At 39.6% G+C, this 19,748-nt stretch overlaps 1 protein-coding gene across 1 annotated transcript; it reads right to left on the reverse strand.

The window, feature by feature from the left end:
* Nucleotides 1–1,922: 1,922 nt before the first annotated feature.
* Nucleotides 1,923–18,363, reverse strand: LOC124142402 (sorting nexin-24-like). The gene is made up of 6 exons (XM_046510856.2): nucleotides 17,762–18,363; nucleotides 16,736–16,819; nucleotides 12,244–12,348; nucleotides 8,289–8,365; nucleotides 6,065–6,156; nucleotides 1,923–3,054 (listed from the first exon to the last, which is right to left on the reverse strand). Exons 1-6 carry the CDS (start codon nucleotides 17,825–17,827, stop codon nucleotides 2,978–2,980), a joined length of 501 nt encoding a protein of 166 aa, XP_046366812.1. The 5' UTR covers nucleotides 17,828–18,363; the 3' UTR covers nucleotides 1,923–2,977.
* Between the last annotated feature and the right edge of the window lie 1,385 nt (nucleotides 18,364–19,748).

Consider the following 19,748-nt stretch of genomic DNA (forward strand, 5'->3'; position numbering starts at 1 on the left):
CTGCAAGTCTGGACTAGACAATTTAGAGGTGTAACTGCAAGCTAGAACATAACATCTCATAAGTCAGGACTAAGTAACAATGCAGTTTACAGGACGCAGCTTCACAGATCTCGCATGACTCTTCGATCCTTCTGTCATAGAAGGTTACGCCCAACTGTATGCTTATACTGTATACGATCATTTGAGTTAGGTACCCCTTGCCGATCAAACATCCCTTCACGATCGTTAGGGCTAATCACCCCTTCACACTCGTGCATGCATTATCTCAGCCCACTGATATACTACGCTTAAGCTTAACATGGATACACCACACACAATGTACTGACTTCAAGCAGACAAGGCAGTGTTTCATTACCCTTAGTACCGAGCACCAGGCAAGATTTTTGTTTATTTGTTGTTTAGCAATATTCCAGCTATATAACGATGGTCTGTAAATAATCGAGTTTGGACCAGACAATTGACATCATGAGCATTGATCCATGCAATTGTGATACAATGACATACATCAACCAAGTCAGGGAGTCTGACCACCTGATCCCGTTAGTCGCCTTTTACGGCAAGCATGGGTTGCTGAATACCTATTCTACCACGGATCTTCATGGGTCGCACCAGGCAGGGACACAAGTACCATCATTTACCGTCTTTTGGTATGATGCAGCTGAAGGAGCGAACCACCGACCTTCCATTGCTGGAGCAGATGCTCTATCCACTGGACTACAGTGGCAGTCAGACAACATTGGAAGTAAGTCAAGAAAAATAACCAAAGTAAACAAAACAAGTCAAATTACATCGCTGTATTTTATCAGTGCATGATTCAAGTAACAATTTATTGACAAAAACAATGAAACAAACGCAATCACCAGGCTACCTGACTGCCTCATGAGTGAGTGAGTGAGTTGATTTTAATGCCACTTTGAACAGTATTCCAGTAACATGTCTGCTTACTGTGGAGGGAAGTGGAGACATTTGTAGTCAGTTACCACTCTGGTGGAAACCATTGCTCAATAAACATAAGAATAGATCTGTCAGTAAGGCATAGATGCAGATTGGCAAATGACGGTCATATTTCAAGTGACAAAGAGTAATTGCCAGTGAGTGAGTGAGTATGGTTTTACGCCGCTTTTAGCAATATTCCAGCAATATCACGGCAGGGGACACCAGAAATGGGCTTCACACATTGTACCACGTCGGGAATCGAACCTGGGTCTTCGGCGTGACGATCCAATGCTTTAACCACTAGGCAACTCGACCGCCCCAGTAATTGCCAGTATTAGTATGGGTAGACAACATGTCACGATTGCATCAATAGCAGCACAGCAGACTGATTCAACATTGATTGACAAAAGCACCTCGGGAGACTTTGGGCCGGCCAGCAAACACAGAAGTAGTGCGGCATGTCAGAGCAGTATCTTAAAACAAACGTTCAGGCAGCAAACTAGAGAAGACGCTAAAAATCGTGAAATGGAATTTTGTTGGACTTTTGTATATGTTATGAATGACATTATTTTGTTTGTTTGTTATTTAACGTCCCACTCCTCAAAATCAAAGCTACAGGACGGCAGTCTCTAAATAATCGAGTCTGGACAGACAATCCAGTGATTGACATGACTAAATGGGGAGTGGGCAACCAGCAACAATTATCCTCCAGTTTACACAACACACATAATTGTTCACTGGACACGTTCTGAAAATAAAATAATGTGTTGTGGGGCAAAACAAAAATGTCTGGCTCCACGTTTCAAAGAATGAGTGTGTGAGTTGGGTTTAACACCGCTTTTAACAGTATTCCAGTTACATCGTGATGTGTCAGCTAAACGTGGGTTGAAAGCCAGAAGTGATGCAGGTCTCAGACGTTTAGCACTTCGGTGAAACCCACGAGCACGGGTATTGTGCTGACAAACCTAGAAACATAATCGGGGGGAAGCAACTCTGCACAGTGAATCGCCGCGCCAAAGACGACTCGGGCAACCGTGCCCCCTTTCAAAGAATGAAATGTCTTAAAGTGCTGAATTAAAATAATGGGAGTATTAGATGGTCAGTCCTATGGGCGGTACAGAACTAGAACACTTAATCAACAAGTTAAGTTAAATAAAATATTCATTTGTTCTACACATGTTAATCCTCATAACAAGAATTTGTTGATAGTGTATCCTTCATAATAAGTGCCCTGGCACTAATAAAACTGACAAAGGTGGGAGCTTTATTTAAACTATACATAACAATTTAAATTGTTTTCAGAGGTGAAGCTTTTCCATAAACGTTACTACCCGGTGGACATTTATATATACCCCTGCTGGTACTACTGTTTTCTGTAAAAACATTTTTCTTTATGCCAACAAATATGGACTGTCATGTAAAGGGTTAGTTTTAGTAGGGTCCACATACAAACATTTCTCACAGACTGGTCTAGAAGAGGATCAGGGGAGCTCATTGGAACAGGGTGCTTATTGCAACGATTACGGTATGCATCAACTCCTCCAGTAATCAAATCGAGGTAAAATACCCGTTTGGCTGACCTGGTTGTGACCATATTTCAAACAAATCATTCTTATAAAGAGGCTAGTAGAAACTACCTCAGACTAATAAAATTATAATTCTACTTGCACATAGGGTTTCCTAGCTTTTTGGCACATGCTGTGAATTACCTATCATTCTCTTGATTGCCCAAATCGCTCTGCAAGACATTTGGCATAACCTTTCGAGTTCTTAAAGATTTGAAAGTTTTTTCATTGACAAGGACTAGTAACCTTTTGCAGGGCTAGCAAAATAATCCCGCTAGAGTTCATTTTTGATCTTTGAAGAGACTAAATGTGTGGAAAGCAAAGTACAAAGACAAACACATGTACAAAGAGTCATGTCACATAACACAAAACTTCCTCCAATATCGGTAAAACTTAGAAATAAAAAATTCTTCCACTTTTCACAAGGAATTTGGTGACCAACACAATGTATGATTCAATATGATGGCGAGTCTGTGTCATCTTGGGCAGCCAGCATCTCCTGGGGAGTACAGCCCCCTTGTCACCCCCTCAGCAACTATGTCGGGTAGGGTACCTGCGGTACGGAAACAACGTTATACTCCATGACATACACATTTTATCTGACACAGAGAGAGAGAGAGAGAGAGAGAGAGAGAGAGAGAGAGAGAGAGAGAGAGAGAGAGAGAGAGAGAGAAAGAGAGAGAGAAAGAGAGAGAGAGAGAGAGAGATATATTTGGCACCTATATTTGAGTATGTCATTATAGTGACTACTGGCCATGATTGAGATAGTATTTCACATTAATCATTCATTAATCATTAATCAACTTAGTGAGTAAGTTGGGTTAAACGCCACTTTTAACATTTTTCAAGTTATATCACGGCGTGCCAGCTTAATGTGGGAGGAAAGCCGGGAGTGATGCAGGTCTCAGACGTTTACCACTTCGGTGAAAGCCATGAGCACGGGTTTGGTGCTGATAAACCTAGAAACATAATCGGGGCGAAACCGGGATTCATAGGTTTCCACAATCATAGGTTTCTGGCGTGCCTGAGGGACGCAACTCTGCACAGTGAATCGTGGCACCCAAGACGACTAGGCCACCCGTGCCCTCCTTAATCATGTTAACATTTGCTTCCACAGTGAGGCAAGATCAAATTATCTGTTTGAGGATATCAGAGGTATGATACTGTGATTTGAAACTAATGACTGACCGATGAGAATCGCGTGTTTCAAAGTCATGGTAGAATGTGTAATAAAATGGTAATGGGCTGTGATTATGACAACCATGTTTTGGTAATAATACAAATGATTTTAATGATTCAACAAAATTTGTTATTTTCCAGAACAGTCTTGAAGAAAGGCAAAGTATAAGAACAGTCCTGGGCCCACTTGCACAGAACACTCTTAGTTACAACTGATCATTGGCGCCTACAATCAACTTTACAACCACCATACAATTGTCCTATTCCACTTGCACAAACCGATCTTAGCGCAATTGTAAGACGGCTTGGATTTAAGATTGCGCTTTTAGCTAAAATCGAATCCTTCAACGGTGGCAGTACAATTATCTAAAACTCAACTCCTGTCTTTAGTTTTCTGCAAAGGCGCATAGTTTGTTGTGCACACAGTAATGGAACCGATAACGACACACAACAGTACCTGCCTCCATCGCACCTTGCACAGATTAAGGCCCCAATTATTTGATTGAAATGATTACTAGAATGATGGTATATATTTTTGTTGGCATTAATACTGTCGTGATTTAGGAATTGTTTGATATCGCAATTAGAGAAATACCTACTCATGTTTTGAAGAATTGAAATACGAATACATACATTCTTTATGAAAATTTATATGAATAATAATAATATGTCCTATTAACATAACAAGTAAATGTATGATCGTCATCAATTAGGGGGAGCTTTCCGTAAAATACTAAATATATCCCTCCTGTTTTTGCTTCGCTGCTATAACAAAGGATGTTATGACTACCTTTAAAAACACAGAAAGACAAAGGATTTCAAGAATGCATGGACAGGAAATAATAATAATGAATAATGTTTCGAGAAAACAGTTGTTTAATATATATTCACTGGGTATTAATTATATTGATAATTATTTTTAAAAGGAGTGAATTTTACTTTTGCTATTCATGGGATATTTTACACACATTTCAAATGTCTCAACATGCGTATTTGTTTGTTTGATGAATAGTAGTATATTTTTCTTTTAAATTCATTTATAAAAACCCTTGTCCCCTCCCCACTCGATTTTAGAATTCAACATGTATGATTTTGCAGTCCGACTTGTATTTATAGTAGATTAATTTAATGATAAACTAAAGACAAAAGAACTGCCATGAATGTGACCCAGAAGAGTGAGTGAGTGAGGATGGTTTTATGCCGCTTTTAGCAATATTCCAGCAATATCACGGCGGGGCACACCAGAAATTGGCTTCACACATTGTACCCACTTCGGGAATCGAACTCGGGTCTTTGGCGTGACGAGCGAATGCTTTAACCACTAGGCTACCCGACCGCCCCGTGACACAAAAGAAATACAGGGGGAGCTCAGCGATTCTATAATATTAATACACTGGTCAAGGTAGATTCTACGCTATATGCTTATACAAAGGGAAACGACTCCCATCTAGTATATGAACTAAGATTATCTGCCCTTGAGTTATCCAAAAGGTCACAGACGTTACTAATCGCTTGCAGACAACTTAGGTTCTTATCCTTCCCTTGTTTAGCAAAAAGGTATGTTTTTAAATTTTCTTTCAGCATTGTGTCAGGTGGGAATGGTACTTTTAGCTATCGACTCGATATTTATGTGGTTCTATATCGCAATTAACAATATTGCTGACGTTAAATCTGTGGTGGGTTCTTCGTGTTGTTGAAGTGTTGATTCGAATCACAAAATTAAAAAAATAAAGAGGCAATGTTTGAATGAAATGGAGATAATTTATGTGAAACAGACCCTGTCTTGCACACCATCTTGACAAGTTTATCCAAGGACTACAACAATCTTAGCTACTTAAGATTGGTCCGGACCAATTTTAAGTTTAGCTTGTAGCTTACAATGATCTTAGCCTACAATTGCTTTGTGCAAGTGGATGGCAAAGCCTAAGATTGTGATCTTAAGAATTTACAATAATTGTAGAGCTAAGAATGTTATGTGCAAGTGGACCCAGATCAGTATGGTATGATTGGTTGGTTGGTTGGTTTGTTGTTTAACGCCGCACTCAGCAATATTCCAGCTATATGACGGCGGTCTGTAGAAATAATTGAGTCTGGACCAGACAGTCCAGTGATTAATATCATGAGCATCGATCCACGCAATCGATGACATGCATCAACCAAGTCAGCGAGCCTGACCACCCGATCCCGTTAGTCGCCTTTTACGACAAGCATAGTCACCTTTTATGGCAAGCATGGGTTGCTGTAGACCTATTCTACGCCGGAATCTTCATGGGTCCAGTATGGTATGAGAACAGAATGGCACAATAACAGTAGGGTAGGGTGCAAGCACAGTAGGGTAGGGTAGGGTAGAAGGGTATGGAAGGGGAGTATGAATGTGTTCTCACTGGTAGTATTCTCCTGGAGGAAGGAGTCGGCGGGGAATGAGATGACCGGCTGATGGCTGACCCGAATGTCCTGGCTCAACTTGTCTAGGGAGCTGAAATATACAACAACGCAACTATAGTAACATATCTGAGGGCTGAAATATACAACAATGTAACTATAGTAACATATCTGAGGGCTGAAATATACAATAACATAATTATAGTAACATATCTGAGGGCTGAAATATATAACAACGTAACTATAGTAACATATCTGAGGGCTGAAATATACAATAACATAACTATAGTAACATATCTGATAGCTGAAATATACAACAACGTAACTATAGTAACATATCTGACGGCTGAAATATACAACAACGTAACTATGGTAACACATCTGACGGCTGAAATATACAACAGAAATTCATGTCTCAAGATTGAAATATAGAACAAAGTCACTTCTGCCTGAGTGTCCATGTTATTATTATTTGTTTGTTTTGTAGGGCTATGCTGCAGTAATTCAAAGTATTAGTAACAAAGCTGACCTTGATGTTCCAAGCACTGTTGAGTTACAAGGTCAAATGTAAATCTCACACGTTAACACAGATTTATGTTTACCACATTTTCCATAAAACAATCTTAGCACTACGCTTATCACAACTCCCATGCATTAACATTGATTTACAAGTGTCACATTTTCCATAAAACAGTCTTATCACTACACAAGGGCTGGGACGAGTCTACCCGGGTACCCTCCACCCTATTACCTGACCCTAACCGGGTACCCTCCACCCTGTTACCCGACCCTACCCGGGTACCCATCACCCTATTACCCGACCCTAACCGGGTACCCTCCACCCTCCACCCTGTTACCCGACCCTACCCGGGTACCCATCACCCTATTACCCGACCCTAACCGGGTACCCTCCACCATCCACCCTGTTACCCGACCCTACCCGGGTACGCTCCAACCTATTACCCGACCCTAACCGGGTACCCTCGACCTCCACTCTGTTACCCGACGCTACCCGGGTACCCTCCACCCTATTACCCGACCCTAACTGGGTACCCTCCACCCTGTTACCCGACCCTACCCGGGTACGCTCCACCCTATTACCCGACCCTACCCGGGTACCCTCCACCTTCCACCCTGTTACCCGAAGCTACCCTCCACCCTGTTACCCGACCCGACCTGGGTACCCTCCATCATATTACCCGACCCCTCCCGGGTACCCGTTGTAGATATTCAGAGATTTGCAAAAGTTTGACCGTAGCCCTGGCAAAATGTATTAAGATACATGTGTAAAACGATCTGGTCATGCATACACTGTAGTTTACTGCATGGAGTTTTATCTTTATTCAAACATATAAAAGTCAGAAGGAATGGGTGCATTGTCAGAAAGAAATGGGAACATTAGTGACTTGTAGTATAACCACAGAGTTTTAGAAAATAAACAATATATCACGTGACTAACCACGGGTCCTGGTAGTCCTGTGGGTAGCCGAGTCCTACTCAGGACCCACCCGACCCGAGTTCCCGAGTTACCTGTCCTAGCCCTTCACTACACATATCATAACTCCCAAATATTAACATAGAGTTACGAGTGTCATATTTCTACAAAACAATCTTAGCACTACGCATATTGTGAACATATTTATGAGTGTTGTAGCGCTAAGATTACTTTATGGAAAGGTACCCAGGTGCTGTGTACATAGCTCACAGTGATTATGAACAATTCATGCTATAAACATCATCAATATGTATCCTTTTTTTGTTTGTTTATTGTCCATTCCAGAAATATGTTGGCAGTCAGTACATATTTGAATCTGGACCAGACAAACCAGTGACCGACATTATGAGCAACGTCCCAGGTCATCGGGGTATGATGAAACATAATCAACCAAGTCACCTAGTCTAACCACTTGATCCAGTAAGTGGCCTTACCCGTGAAGATTCGGGGTAGAATAGGTCTTCAGCAACTCATGCTTGTCGTAAGAGGCGACTAACGGGATCGGGTGGTCAGGCTCGCTGACTTGGTTGATGCATGTCATCGTATCCCAATTGCGTGGCTCGATGCCCATGATCCGGTCCAGATTTGATTATTTACACACTGCCATCATATAGCTGGGATATTGCTGAGTGTGGCGTTAAACAACAAACAAACAAACATTAAGTGGCCTTGTACGACAAACCCTGTCAAACTGTTTGTAACTTGTATCCTCACGGTGTTAATTTACTCACTCAATACTGTCAGAGAGGTTGCTAATGCCCAGAAACTTCAGGAGGGATTTCGGGAGAATATCCCCGTCTAGTGTTCCCTGAAACAGAAGGTATGATGAACAACAAGGACATAACAAGAAACCAGAACAAAGTAAGTGTCAACCAACTGATGTACAGGAGAACACTGAAACCGACACTGCAACAGAAACAGTGAGTGAGTATGGTTTTACGCCGCTTTTAGCAATATTCCGGCAATATCACGGCGGGGGACACCAGAAATGGGCTTCACACATTGTACCCATGTCGGGAATCGAACCCGGGTCTTCGGCGTGACGAGCGAATGCTTTAACCACTAGGCTACCCGACCGCCCCCGCAACAGAAACAAGAAGCCTCAAACTGAATATAGACAGCGCACCTGTATGATCATATTTTCTGAAATCAATTGGTGAATTGTGTTGAACCCTGCTTTGAACACATCCTCCATTATCCAGTGTATTAGATATCCATCCCATCCTGATAAATACTAAAAAAAATGAATAACGGAATACCTTTATTTTGCAAAAAAAAAGTATGTTTCTTGGCAAGATAAAGATAACAGATATAAAACAGTATCTGTTGGGGTCATATATGGATAAATATGCAAAAATGAAAGGTCAGGTAACCTTTCAGTGTTTTGTAATACTGTTACATAATTCGTAATGACGAAGGACATTTTCCTGACGCAAGGGATTTAACTGTCTGAAAAAGCCCAGTTTCCACCCTTGCCGAACTAGGCTGCGAATTTCTAGGTACGAGCATAGCGCCACCAGTGGCTATTATGGCATGTTCCTTCTATGTCCCTCCTATAGACCAATCAGATTCCTTCTCTCATATCACTTGCATTTGCTTCAAACAATACGGTGGCGCCCTGTGAAGATGATCTGATCAATAATCAAGATCAATATTGTAATAAAACCGGTCTTACTTCACGCAAAGAGCATCAAATCATGTGAGCACCTTGATTAAAAACATGAAAAGATTTGAAAAATATCTGTTGACGCGAAGTTGATGGTACACATGCGTTGCAAATCCTGTAATCAACCGAAATCTGCACGACAGTTTACACACCAGATGTTGGTGATGCATGTCATTGGCAAACCAATGAAGGTTTAGGATGATAGGGCCATCCCACCAGCAAGTGAGCTAGATTAACAATGGGGAACTAAGGTCACACGAGTTTCAACATAACCCAAACTACCACCCACATTGAAGTGTGTCATTCTAGTTTTAATGATCGAGGTCGAAGCCATCCAAATATTTTCAAAGTTATAGAAAGAACAAACTGCTACAGAAATCTTGGGCACGCAGATGAACGGCGGAGGTTGCCTGCTACCTAGGAAAAAGATGTAAGGCGTTGGGGAGGCCACACAACCATCCAGCAATATCATGACACTGTGTCACATTATGATGGCTTGTAAACGTAAATGTGCTAATATAAAAACATAAATGGGCAATTATAGTGTCATATTCTATATACTATTTCACAAATAATTTTTTTTTCTGTGAGTGCCATTATGTAAATTGTGCATCTGGTGAAAATTGGTAAATTTTGATCGTATGAAACTGTAAATTATAAATTAAAAAGAAATGTCTGTCCTTTTGAAATTCTTATTTGAAATATCGGTTCGGACCATCATTTATGTATCCTTGACAGCAACCCCATGCTTGTGACAACAGTGGCATGGTTACCATGGTTACGCTACCGCTACCGCTACCTGCGGGCATAGCGGCAGTAAACCATAATTAACTAACCTGAAACTAATAATGACCTAATGATCCCTGAATGGAATCCGACCTCGGCAATGTCGGAGAAGTCCATTTCAGGTCCATTTTATTAACAGGGGGGTTAAGTTTGGTATTTCCTGCATATTCTCACAATTCTCACATCGATTATCTGAACCTAATACGGATTTTCTCCTAATACCAATTGTCACATCTCTCCCACTTTTTGATGCAATGTGATCGTTCGGCCACTGCATTTATCTAAGTACCCCAGCTGGAAATGGGAAACAACTCACTAGACACGTCCGTCTCAAAAATAACATCGTCCGATATGCGACATCAAGTTGTGAGCGCATATTAGAATCTCCAGAAATGATGTCATGATAGAACAATGTATTATTGTGAAAAAAAACACACTACGTTCTTTATTGCTTTTTGCGATTTATCATGTAGCTATGTTATATTCTCTACCATGCAATCACCTAATGGCCATTAATTATGCAGCCAGATGCTAATCTCTGTAAGAGCTTGCTTTATTATTCTGTAGTTGCATTATCTTGTACCTTTATTGTCAGCCACAAGGGCGGATCCAGGAGTTTTATAAAGGCAGGTGTCCAATAACAAAATCCTCTCTCAGTGGTGTGTGTGTGTGTGTGTTGTCCTGGCACATTGTTGTCATTGTACACAGTCGTTTATCATGTCAGTTAGTGCGAGAAAACTTGATTACAGGGTTTGGCAAATATAGACATGCAGGTCAAACTGTCTGTATTTTACACTGTATTCCACTGATGAAAACTATTGATACTATATTGACATTTGGAGTTGGTACCAACACTGATCAATACCTTGCCATCAGACCATGACCAACTGCAACACATCAGTTGTTGACAAGAGTGAACTCTTTACCCACGAGGCTACCAAGCAGCCCCTCCCGTATAAGACAGCTGGGTTGTGCACTCGTTACATGGCCTAGTTTTACAGCTGTTGGATAATTTGCTCTCTAAATACCAAACACATGAGCCATCTGTTTTTGTATTTCTTCAAACGTTGGATTTGTGATGGAATGCATGAACTTACACCAGTGACACTGCTTGAGGAAAATTGTCAAATACCAAAAAAAACACACAACCAGGAATGTGGAACAACACCTGTGAATTCCCAACCCTATAATATATGGCCATCTTCCTGAGGCAAGGAAGTTAACTGACTGTAAAATTCCAGTTTCCACCTTTGCCGAACTAAGCTGGAATTTCATGGTTCGTCTGTCGCGCCACCAGTGACTAATATGAGTTATGTCCCTTCTACATCCCTCCTTTTGACCAATCAGATCTCACATCTCATATTACTTGCATTTCCTTCAAACAGGCGGCACCCAGTCAAGATGATCTGATTGATTATCAAGACCTTTATTGAAATCACTTGAGCACCTTGATCAATGCCCAGTTGACGGTACACATGCTCTCCATGTTTACGAACAAAATGGCAATGTCGTTACACAATTTTGATTGGATTATGCATAAACTCGTCAGTCCTGCCACAAAATAACTCCTTGTTCGGCAAGGGTGTAAAATGGACTTCTATAGTTAGTCAACTTCCTTGCCTCGGGTAGATGATGTATGGATAGCACAGATGATAAGTGTTGTCTTCAACTTCCATGTGCACAAGATGGGTGAGTGAATAGAGTTTTATGAATGAATATCACAATGAGGAGCAAGCAACCATCCAACCAACCACCAACCAACGACCGACCAACCAAACAATCTCTATTCATGATACTGATGAGGCCAAATGCCTACAGTACATTGTCTGGGGCGTGTTACAAACTATTACACTTTCTTAATTTCATAGCATGATAAATAAACACAGTCAGATTTCCGATAGTTTTTGTACAATCACATGTCATTAATTTACAAAATTTGTTAACATGTGGATTGTGGTAGAAGTAGTTATTTAAATATTTTGTTCTTAAATCATTACCCTCTGTACATACACATAAAAAGTGAAATTCAACTTTAATACAACCACTTTTACAAATTCTATTTTCTCTAAAAATGCCTACATATCTGCCTGTTAATAAGTAAATAATGGAAGCTACAACAAAATCAAGATAGAGCTAATGGGTCATTGATGTAGCAAGCCAACCCTGAGAGCATGAGGCCACCCCAGCGCTCCCTTGCACAAGATACAGTTTGAAAGACATTCCTATGTACCTACCTGTAAATAGCTTTGTAAACCACTTCGTCTTTGCTCTAATACTTTGGAATTCCACTTGAGAACCTTTTTAGGAGGAAACTCAGGTGTTCTCATAACTTTCTTGAGCTGAAAAGCAATGTGATGCTGAAGTCATGTTTATGTAGCATAGTATGTCAAAGACATTTGAACAATATTTGTATGTGATCATGATGACAGGAATAAAAACAATGAGGCAATATCGAAAACAAATGATTGATTTTTTGTGGCATTTCTTGGACGGCTAAGGGATTTTATTTCAACAAGGTCTGTGTATCAAAGACAAGGGACAGAACTCCTGATATATTAAACTGATCAATTTGGTGAAAATATGAATGTCAAATTGAGCATCATATTTGTGTTAATAATACATATAAAAACACATTATATTTCTATATGTGTGACATGTTGGCAGAAACATCGTAAATTTTGATTATTTTTTCTCTCCATATTTGATTAAAATAGAGTTGTGAAGTCCAAAGTACTCATGTAGATACTCATTAGGCAGAAACAAATAACAGTCTTGGTTCTCAGGTACCGCCCGCATCATCAGAAAGTCTGCCACGTGTTTCGTTTTTATTTCCATTTTAAAAAAAATAAAAATTCCTAATACTTAAAACAATGTGATCCAATATAGCACACAGTTACTTCCCTTTACATGCTCACTGCCTTACTGTGCATCTCGTGTTATGTTGGCATCAGGAGTTTGTATGCTTGTTTAGGTAGGGAGGCCCTTTCCCAGGTTGATGGTACACAACTGTTTATTTGGTTACATACTAATTTCGAACAAGCCAAAAAAAAACTGCGCTATATATTCAAAAGTCATTGCCTGGAAACAACTTCTTTTATTTTTTTAAGCCTTATATCTCCAGAAAATAAGCACAACAGGTACTTTTTGTTTAGCCTTGCTCCATGGCTCTACTGAAAGATAAGTCCATAGATGTGTAGTAATTCTATCCTTATAATAGGCAAGTCTAGATAAGCGGACAGTCTAATGACATGGGGACATGTTCTTATCATTTATAAAATCTAGAAATTATGATTTAAACTTATAATTATTGCCTTAGAGACTTGTGCAAGTCTAGTGGTTGATCGGTGTCCTGTTTTCCTCCTAAACATTTTCGGACATGCCGTAATAAATAAATTGACCCGTGAAGATTCGGGTAGAATAGGTCTTCAGCAACCCATGCTTGCCGTAAAAGGCGACTATGCTTGTCGTAAGAGGCGACTAACGGGATCGGGTGGTCAGGCTCGCTGACTTGGTTGATGCATGTCATCATGTCCCAATTGCGTGGATCGATGCTCATGATGTCAATCACTGGATTGTCTGATCCAGACCCAATTATTTGCAGACCGCCATCATATAGCTGGAATATTGCTGCGTGCAGTGTTAAACAACAAACAAACAATAAATCAATTATTACATTTTCATCCCAACCTGGCTCTCTGCCAAACATGCCGCACATCATGTTATTGTCCTCAAGTACCTACAGAAATCACTGTGTGTTGCCTTCATTCTGTACTTTGAAGAAATGCATCATCTACAGTCTTAGCAAACATCATGCGTCATGTGAATCACATCCATCAACAGTTTATGTACACAGATGTCTTAAACAGTTTGTTATAAAATAAACATAAACAATAAAATACCTCCTGCCTCACATTTTTTTATTTGGATGCAAAGGTAATAATTCATTTATTGTGGCCATAAATCGGATCACATATTTCTTCAGGTCAACCCTTGAGTTCAGCACAGACATCATGAAGTACCCAGACATCAGTGTCCATCTGCAGAAACCAGGGTTCACCATGTACACTGTGCCTGGTCTTAGTGCATTCACTGACGCCATCGACAATAGCACATCATTAAAAATATATCACACATGCAGTTCTTGGAAATTTTGTCATAGATGGACAACCAACAATGAGTGAGAGTATTGTTTTACGCCGCTTTTAGCAATATTCCAGCAATATCACGTCGGGGACACCAGAAATGGGCATCACACATTGTACCCATGTAGGAATCGAACCTGGGTCTTCGGTGTGCCGACAATTAACAATGAAAGCACGTACAATGACATCCTCTAAACACTTGTGTATATGTTCTGTGATACTTGCCTCAAGCCTAGACTACATGAGACAAGACAAAGAAGCATGATCTGTGATGATAATGAAATGCATTGGTATTGTTTGTAGTAGCAGAGTGAGTAATGTTTCCTTAACGCCGCATCAGCAATGTTGCAGCTGTTCTATATAGTAGCAGAACATGTATAGAATTCAAAAGAAATTAAAGAACACCTGATTTCTTCATATGACTATCATGACTATAGTTATTTTGTCACGGCTGGTGGGTATTGCAACACACTGCCTTCCAATTGTGGGTGTTCTTTAACTTGTTTTAAGTAGTATATGTATATACCGTATTCAACGTAATAAGCGCCCCACTCTAATAAGCACCCACGGCGACATTTGCTAAGATATTTGCTAGTGAACAATTCCAATCAGCACCCCTTCCGAGTGATCAATGTACACAAGACTTATTTATTCTTGTATAATATGCACTCGTGTGTTTTATGAACCTTTAATTATGGGCATTTAATTCTGGAAAAATATATCTGTCGTACATAAACATTTCAGGCTGTCAGCATAAACAACTCTGTTTTTTCAAACCAAAATAACATTCTAGTAAGCGCCCCCTATTTCTAATTTTGAGAGCGCCCTTAGCGCTTATTACGTCAAATACGGTATCTTCGATGTGTTGCTTGTAGTGTAAGAGAGTGTGACTATTGCTGAGTGCTGCATAAGGCCTATCAAAATATATGTTTGGGTCCTCTTACGTGGAAAAATAAAAGAGGGTAGGTAGGTAGGAAAATGACTTTATTATTCAAATATTTTACACAGCATATCTATCACTAAAGTCTCTTGTTGCATGGATGACAACAAAAACTTTTTTCACCAATGTCAGATTTACAATCAATCTTTAAACAGAGTAAAAAAAATTAATGGAACATGTTGAAACCAAATTGTCAGCACTGAACAACATAATGAAAACATCAAGATAGCGTCGGGGGATTGTCTTATTTAATAAATGTGAGCAAGAATAGGTATAATAGGGAGTAAGATGAAGGTAGGGTCGGGTAACCAGAACCAAGCATATTTCTTTGATACGCCTAAGCATTCTTGCATCTATTTGTGGTGAGTGTAGCAGCATATATGTGATAAGTGATGATGAATAAACTGCACCTACCGTATTCGACGTAATAAGTGCCAAGGGCACTCTCAAAATTAGAAATAGGGGGCTCTTATTAGAATATTATTTTGGTGGAAAAAACAGAGTTGAAAGATAAATTTCGTGAGTTATGCTGACAGTCTTAACTGTTTATTTACGACAGATGCATTTTTCCAAAATTTATTTGCCCATAATTATAGGTGCATATAACACACGAGTGCATATTATACACGAATAAATAAGTCTTGTGTACATTGATAAATCGAAAGGGGGGCTAATTGGGATTGTTCACTTGCCAATATATTAGCAAATATCGCCGTGGGCGCTTATTAGAGCTGGGCGCTTATTACGTCGAATACAGTATGTCCTGTCATGCTTGTATCATTGTGACTGATTTGGGACAACCATTGTCTGAAGATCACTTGATTCCAAAGGCTCATTACCCTGTAGCCATGACATGTATATGTCTCCATAACTTAATTGCCATTATTTATAACGCTCATCCCCGTTGTTAATCCTCACCAACATTTCATTGTATATTGACTGTGAGCCAACCTGGGCCACCATATCACATCCCGTTAATTACTGTTATTTATAGTATGACATTTATTGCCTTAATTGATCATCCCCTGAACTGTGTCGGTTCATCAGGGCCATATGTCAAATGTCCAGAGCAACGTCTCTTTTGTCTCTTTGTCTGTCCATTGTTTGTTTCTATATAAGTGTTATCATTACACTGTTAGTCACTTTAGTATTCCGAGTGCTGGTATTGAGACGACCTCGAGCAGGATGTGCCGCTCATAGTAGACGTCCTGAGGTTGAACTGGAGCTCCGCACACCTCATGTATGCCTGAGCTGGAAGATCCGCTCATCGCTGTGTTTGTGTTGTCAGAGCAGGTATTCCGCTCATTGTGTAATTGTTGTTTATTGTTTACATGGTGTGCATAAAACATTCCGGGACTGTGATGTCAATTTTGTCCTTGATTCCCCCAAGAGCCTATTTCCCGTCAACATGCGCGTTGACACTTGTATCAACAGAACGTACATGACGGATCAGAGATGATGGCATAGAGCACCCTGGGTTCACTGAGGCACAGAGATTACATTCACAGTAATCTACTGAAGGAATGTTTTGCATACATCATAAAGATCAGATTAATGAATATTGAAATTATTAATAACACATTGCTAAATCAAACACGGTTGTGTACATCACCAATGCAGATGTTTGGAACCAAATTATTCTACCTGCTTATGAAGTTCTTCGAACTCTGTGTATCTCTTCTCCACTGTGTGTAATCTGCCAGATACCCAAACCTCTAAGAAAAATACCTGCAATTAAGAAATTGAAGGTTCTACAGGAAAATAAAATCGAACTAATATTTAAGTTATTACCAGTCATTGAGGAAAGACAATGGCATCAAAATCAAATGGTAACAGTAAACATGTATGGCTACAAAAACAGATGACCTTTTATTAAATTGTCATATGAATGATCATTCCTTAACTAATATCTGGCCACATTACACCCACAATACACCTTAGAGTGAGTGAGTATGGTTTTACGCAGCTTTTAGCAATATTCCAGCACTATCATGGGCATCAGACTATGTACCAATGTGGGGAATCGAACCCGGGTGTTTAGGGTGACGAGCTGACTTTTTAACCACTAGGTAACACCCCCCCACCCCCCCATAGTATGCTTAGATAGATTAACAAGGGATGCCAATTGGTTGGTGTGTTTGTCTAATGCTGGAGCTATGCTGAGGGCAAGTACACTTGTTATTGGTGTTCATATATATATATATATATTACTATAGTTTACACAGGCCAGTAAGCCTACATGTTTTGCAAATTCAGGTTAGGCTGCATTCCCGTTTACCCCCCTCATGGTTCTCAGTTAGTTTTAGTTTGTCAGCACTGTTTTCAAAGTACAAAGGAAAATCACTGCTTAAACTGCTAACACAGGACCTACATCTAAACGCAAGCACCTGCCTGCTTCCTTCAAAGTATTTTCATAAATATTTAGGCTACTCTGTAAACTGAAAAGGTCACTGTAAGGTCAGGGAATACCTCTTATGACCTACTGGCTGGTGTCAGCAAAATGTCACGTAATGTTGAGAGCATGTGGATCTAACATTTAAACAGATGTTGTGTTTGTTTATGAAGAGACTGGCTTTTCATTTTTCTGAATTTCCTTACGTCCTTGAAGCTTGCTATTATTTCTGCAGCAATAGACGTATACATTGTAACGTAACCTCAGGTAGCACTCACCGTGAATGTGTTTTCGTGTTCATCTTTGATTTTCCGAAAACTTGGCACAGAAGCTCGTATGAACATTGCGAAGGATGGTAATAAAATGCCTTCGTATGTTGACAGCTGTTAGCTGAAGGAGGGAGGGTCGTGTACTAGAGTGACTTCCCCTTGGTTGATACAAAATCTCAGTGATTAATGTTACAGTCGCGGTTGCAATCAATACGACAAGACAATAGTGATGCAGAACGTCAAAATCTGGATGCAACTAAACATCGGTATAAATATGATGTTAAAAAATGTTTGGAACACAGAACAAATATGATCAAAGCAGTCTAGATTTATAAATATAAATGGACTCGATCCTGCATGTCTTCAGTGAGGGTCCTGATGGGTTTTAATGCTTAACGTTAAACACCCTTCAAACACTATCGTAAACGTAAAATTCATCTTTTGTTATCGTAAATGCTTATCGTAAAATACCAAAAAATAACTGCTAAACGTAAATAAATAATTTACTGCTAATCGTATAATGAATAAAATGGTCAAAAGCAGTCTGTCTTCAAGACCCAAATGCTTCGCCACAGAAAGCAGGCTGCGCAACGGACGCAGGGGACCAGTCTGGAATGTTTAGCGATGTGAGATTTTACCCGGTATTAAAAATATGAATTGTCAGGATGAAACGAAAGCAGAATTTAAAGTCCCATGTCCCACCATGGCCGATTTAGGAAATTTTCGCGACGATTTCATTGAAAAAGAAGAAAAAATACTGCTTAATGAAAAGTACCCTAAGTTTTACTCCTTACTGCTTATGGGACCAACCCATCAGGACCCTCTTCAGTAGGTTAGATAATAAGGATACTGCGGATCCGGGTTTTTAGAAAGGGACAGGGAAAGGGTTCCACTTGGGCCAGTTATTAGAAATTTTACTTTAACAACCAATTCACGTGTCATCATGGTAGGAGTGAGTGAGTATGGTTTAACTCCGCTTTTAACCATATTCTAGCAGAGACCATATAATTATATATATGGTCTCTGATTCCAGCAATATCACGGCAGGGAACACCTGAAATGGGTTTTACACATTGTACCCATGTCGGGAATCGAACCCAGGTCTTCGGCGTGACGAGCGAATGCTTTAACCACTAGGCTACCCGACCGCCCTCATCATGGTAGGAAATACGCATACAAAATGTCACCAGATGTGAAAAAACGGGGTGGGTGCATGCATGGTCACCCTCAAAATCCCTCGGGGTCCGCCACGTACTGCACACGACGTTTATTGAGGAGCCGTCTAAATTGGTGGAGTGAGTGGTTATGGTTTTACGCCGCTTTTAGCAAAATTCCACCAATATTACGCAAATCCCGCTAAAGTAACAGAAAGCTATATATATATATATATATATATATATATATATATATATATATATATATACAGAAAAATGAGGTAAATGTTCACTCGGTGTACATGTAATATATAATAAAATAATAAAGTCCACGTTAGTCCATCATCTTCTTTATATCAGTTTCATACATAGTACTTTCGCTGTCTCATGACAGCTCTTCAGTGTAACTGACAATGTCAGTTACACTGAAGAGCTGTCATGAGACAGCGAAAGTACTATGTATGAAACTGATATAAAGAAGATGATGGACTAACGTGGACTTTATTATTTTATTATATATATATATATATATATATATATATATATATATATATATATATATATATATATATATATTCTTAAAACATAACCTACTCAAAACGTATGCCCAGTTCTCACAATTCCTCAGTATTATAGAAGTCTGACACTGGACACACAGCTTGACTAACATCTAGTCTCTGAAATGAACATATCGTACAGAAAAAAAACAGTTGTTCAGTTATCTTAATAAAAAATATAATAAAAGGGAGCCCAGTGACTCTCTTCATTTTCAGATACTGCAGTAATCTAGACTTGCCAAACATTATAGACTTGCATGGGCTGTATTTGATATATATTTGTTT

Source organism: Haliotis rufescens, unplaced genomic scaffold, assembly GCF_023055435.1.
Source record: "Haliotis rufescens isolate VD_foot unplaced genomic scaffold, xgHalRufe1.0.p SCAF_1, whole genome shotgun sequence".
Classification (NCBI taxonomy): Eukaryota; Metazoa; Mollusca; class Gastropoda; order Lepetellida; family Haliotidae; genus Haliotis; species Haliotis rufescens.

Excerpts from the sequence above, each read along its gene's own strand:
- LOC124142402 (XM_046510856.2), bottom strand. The coding sequence starts at position 17,827 with ATGTTCATACGAGCTTCTGTGCCAAGTTTTCGGAAAATCAAAGATGAA. Across the intron at positions 16,820-17,761 it reads AACACGAAAACACATTCACG|GTATTTTTCTTAGAGGTTTG; the intron begins GTGAGTGCTACC and ends TCTTAATTGCAG. Across the intron at positions 12,349-16,735 it reads TCGAAGAACTTCATAAGCAG|CTCAAGAAAGTTATGAGAAC; the intron begins GTAGAATAATTT and ends ATTGCTTTTCAG.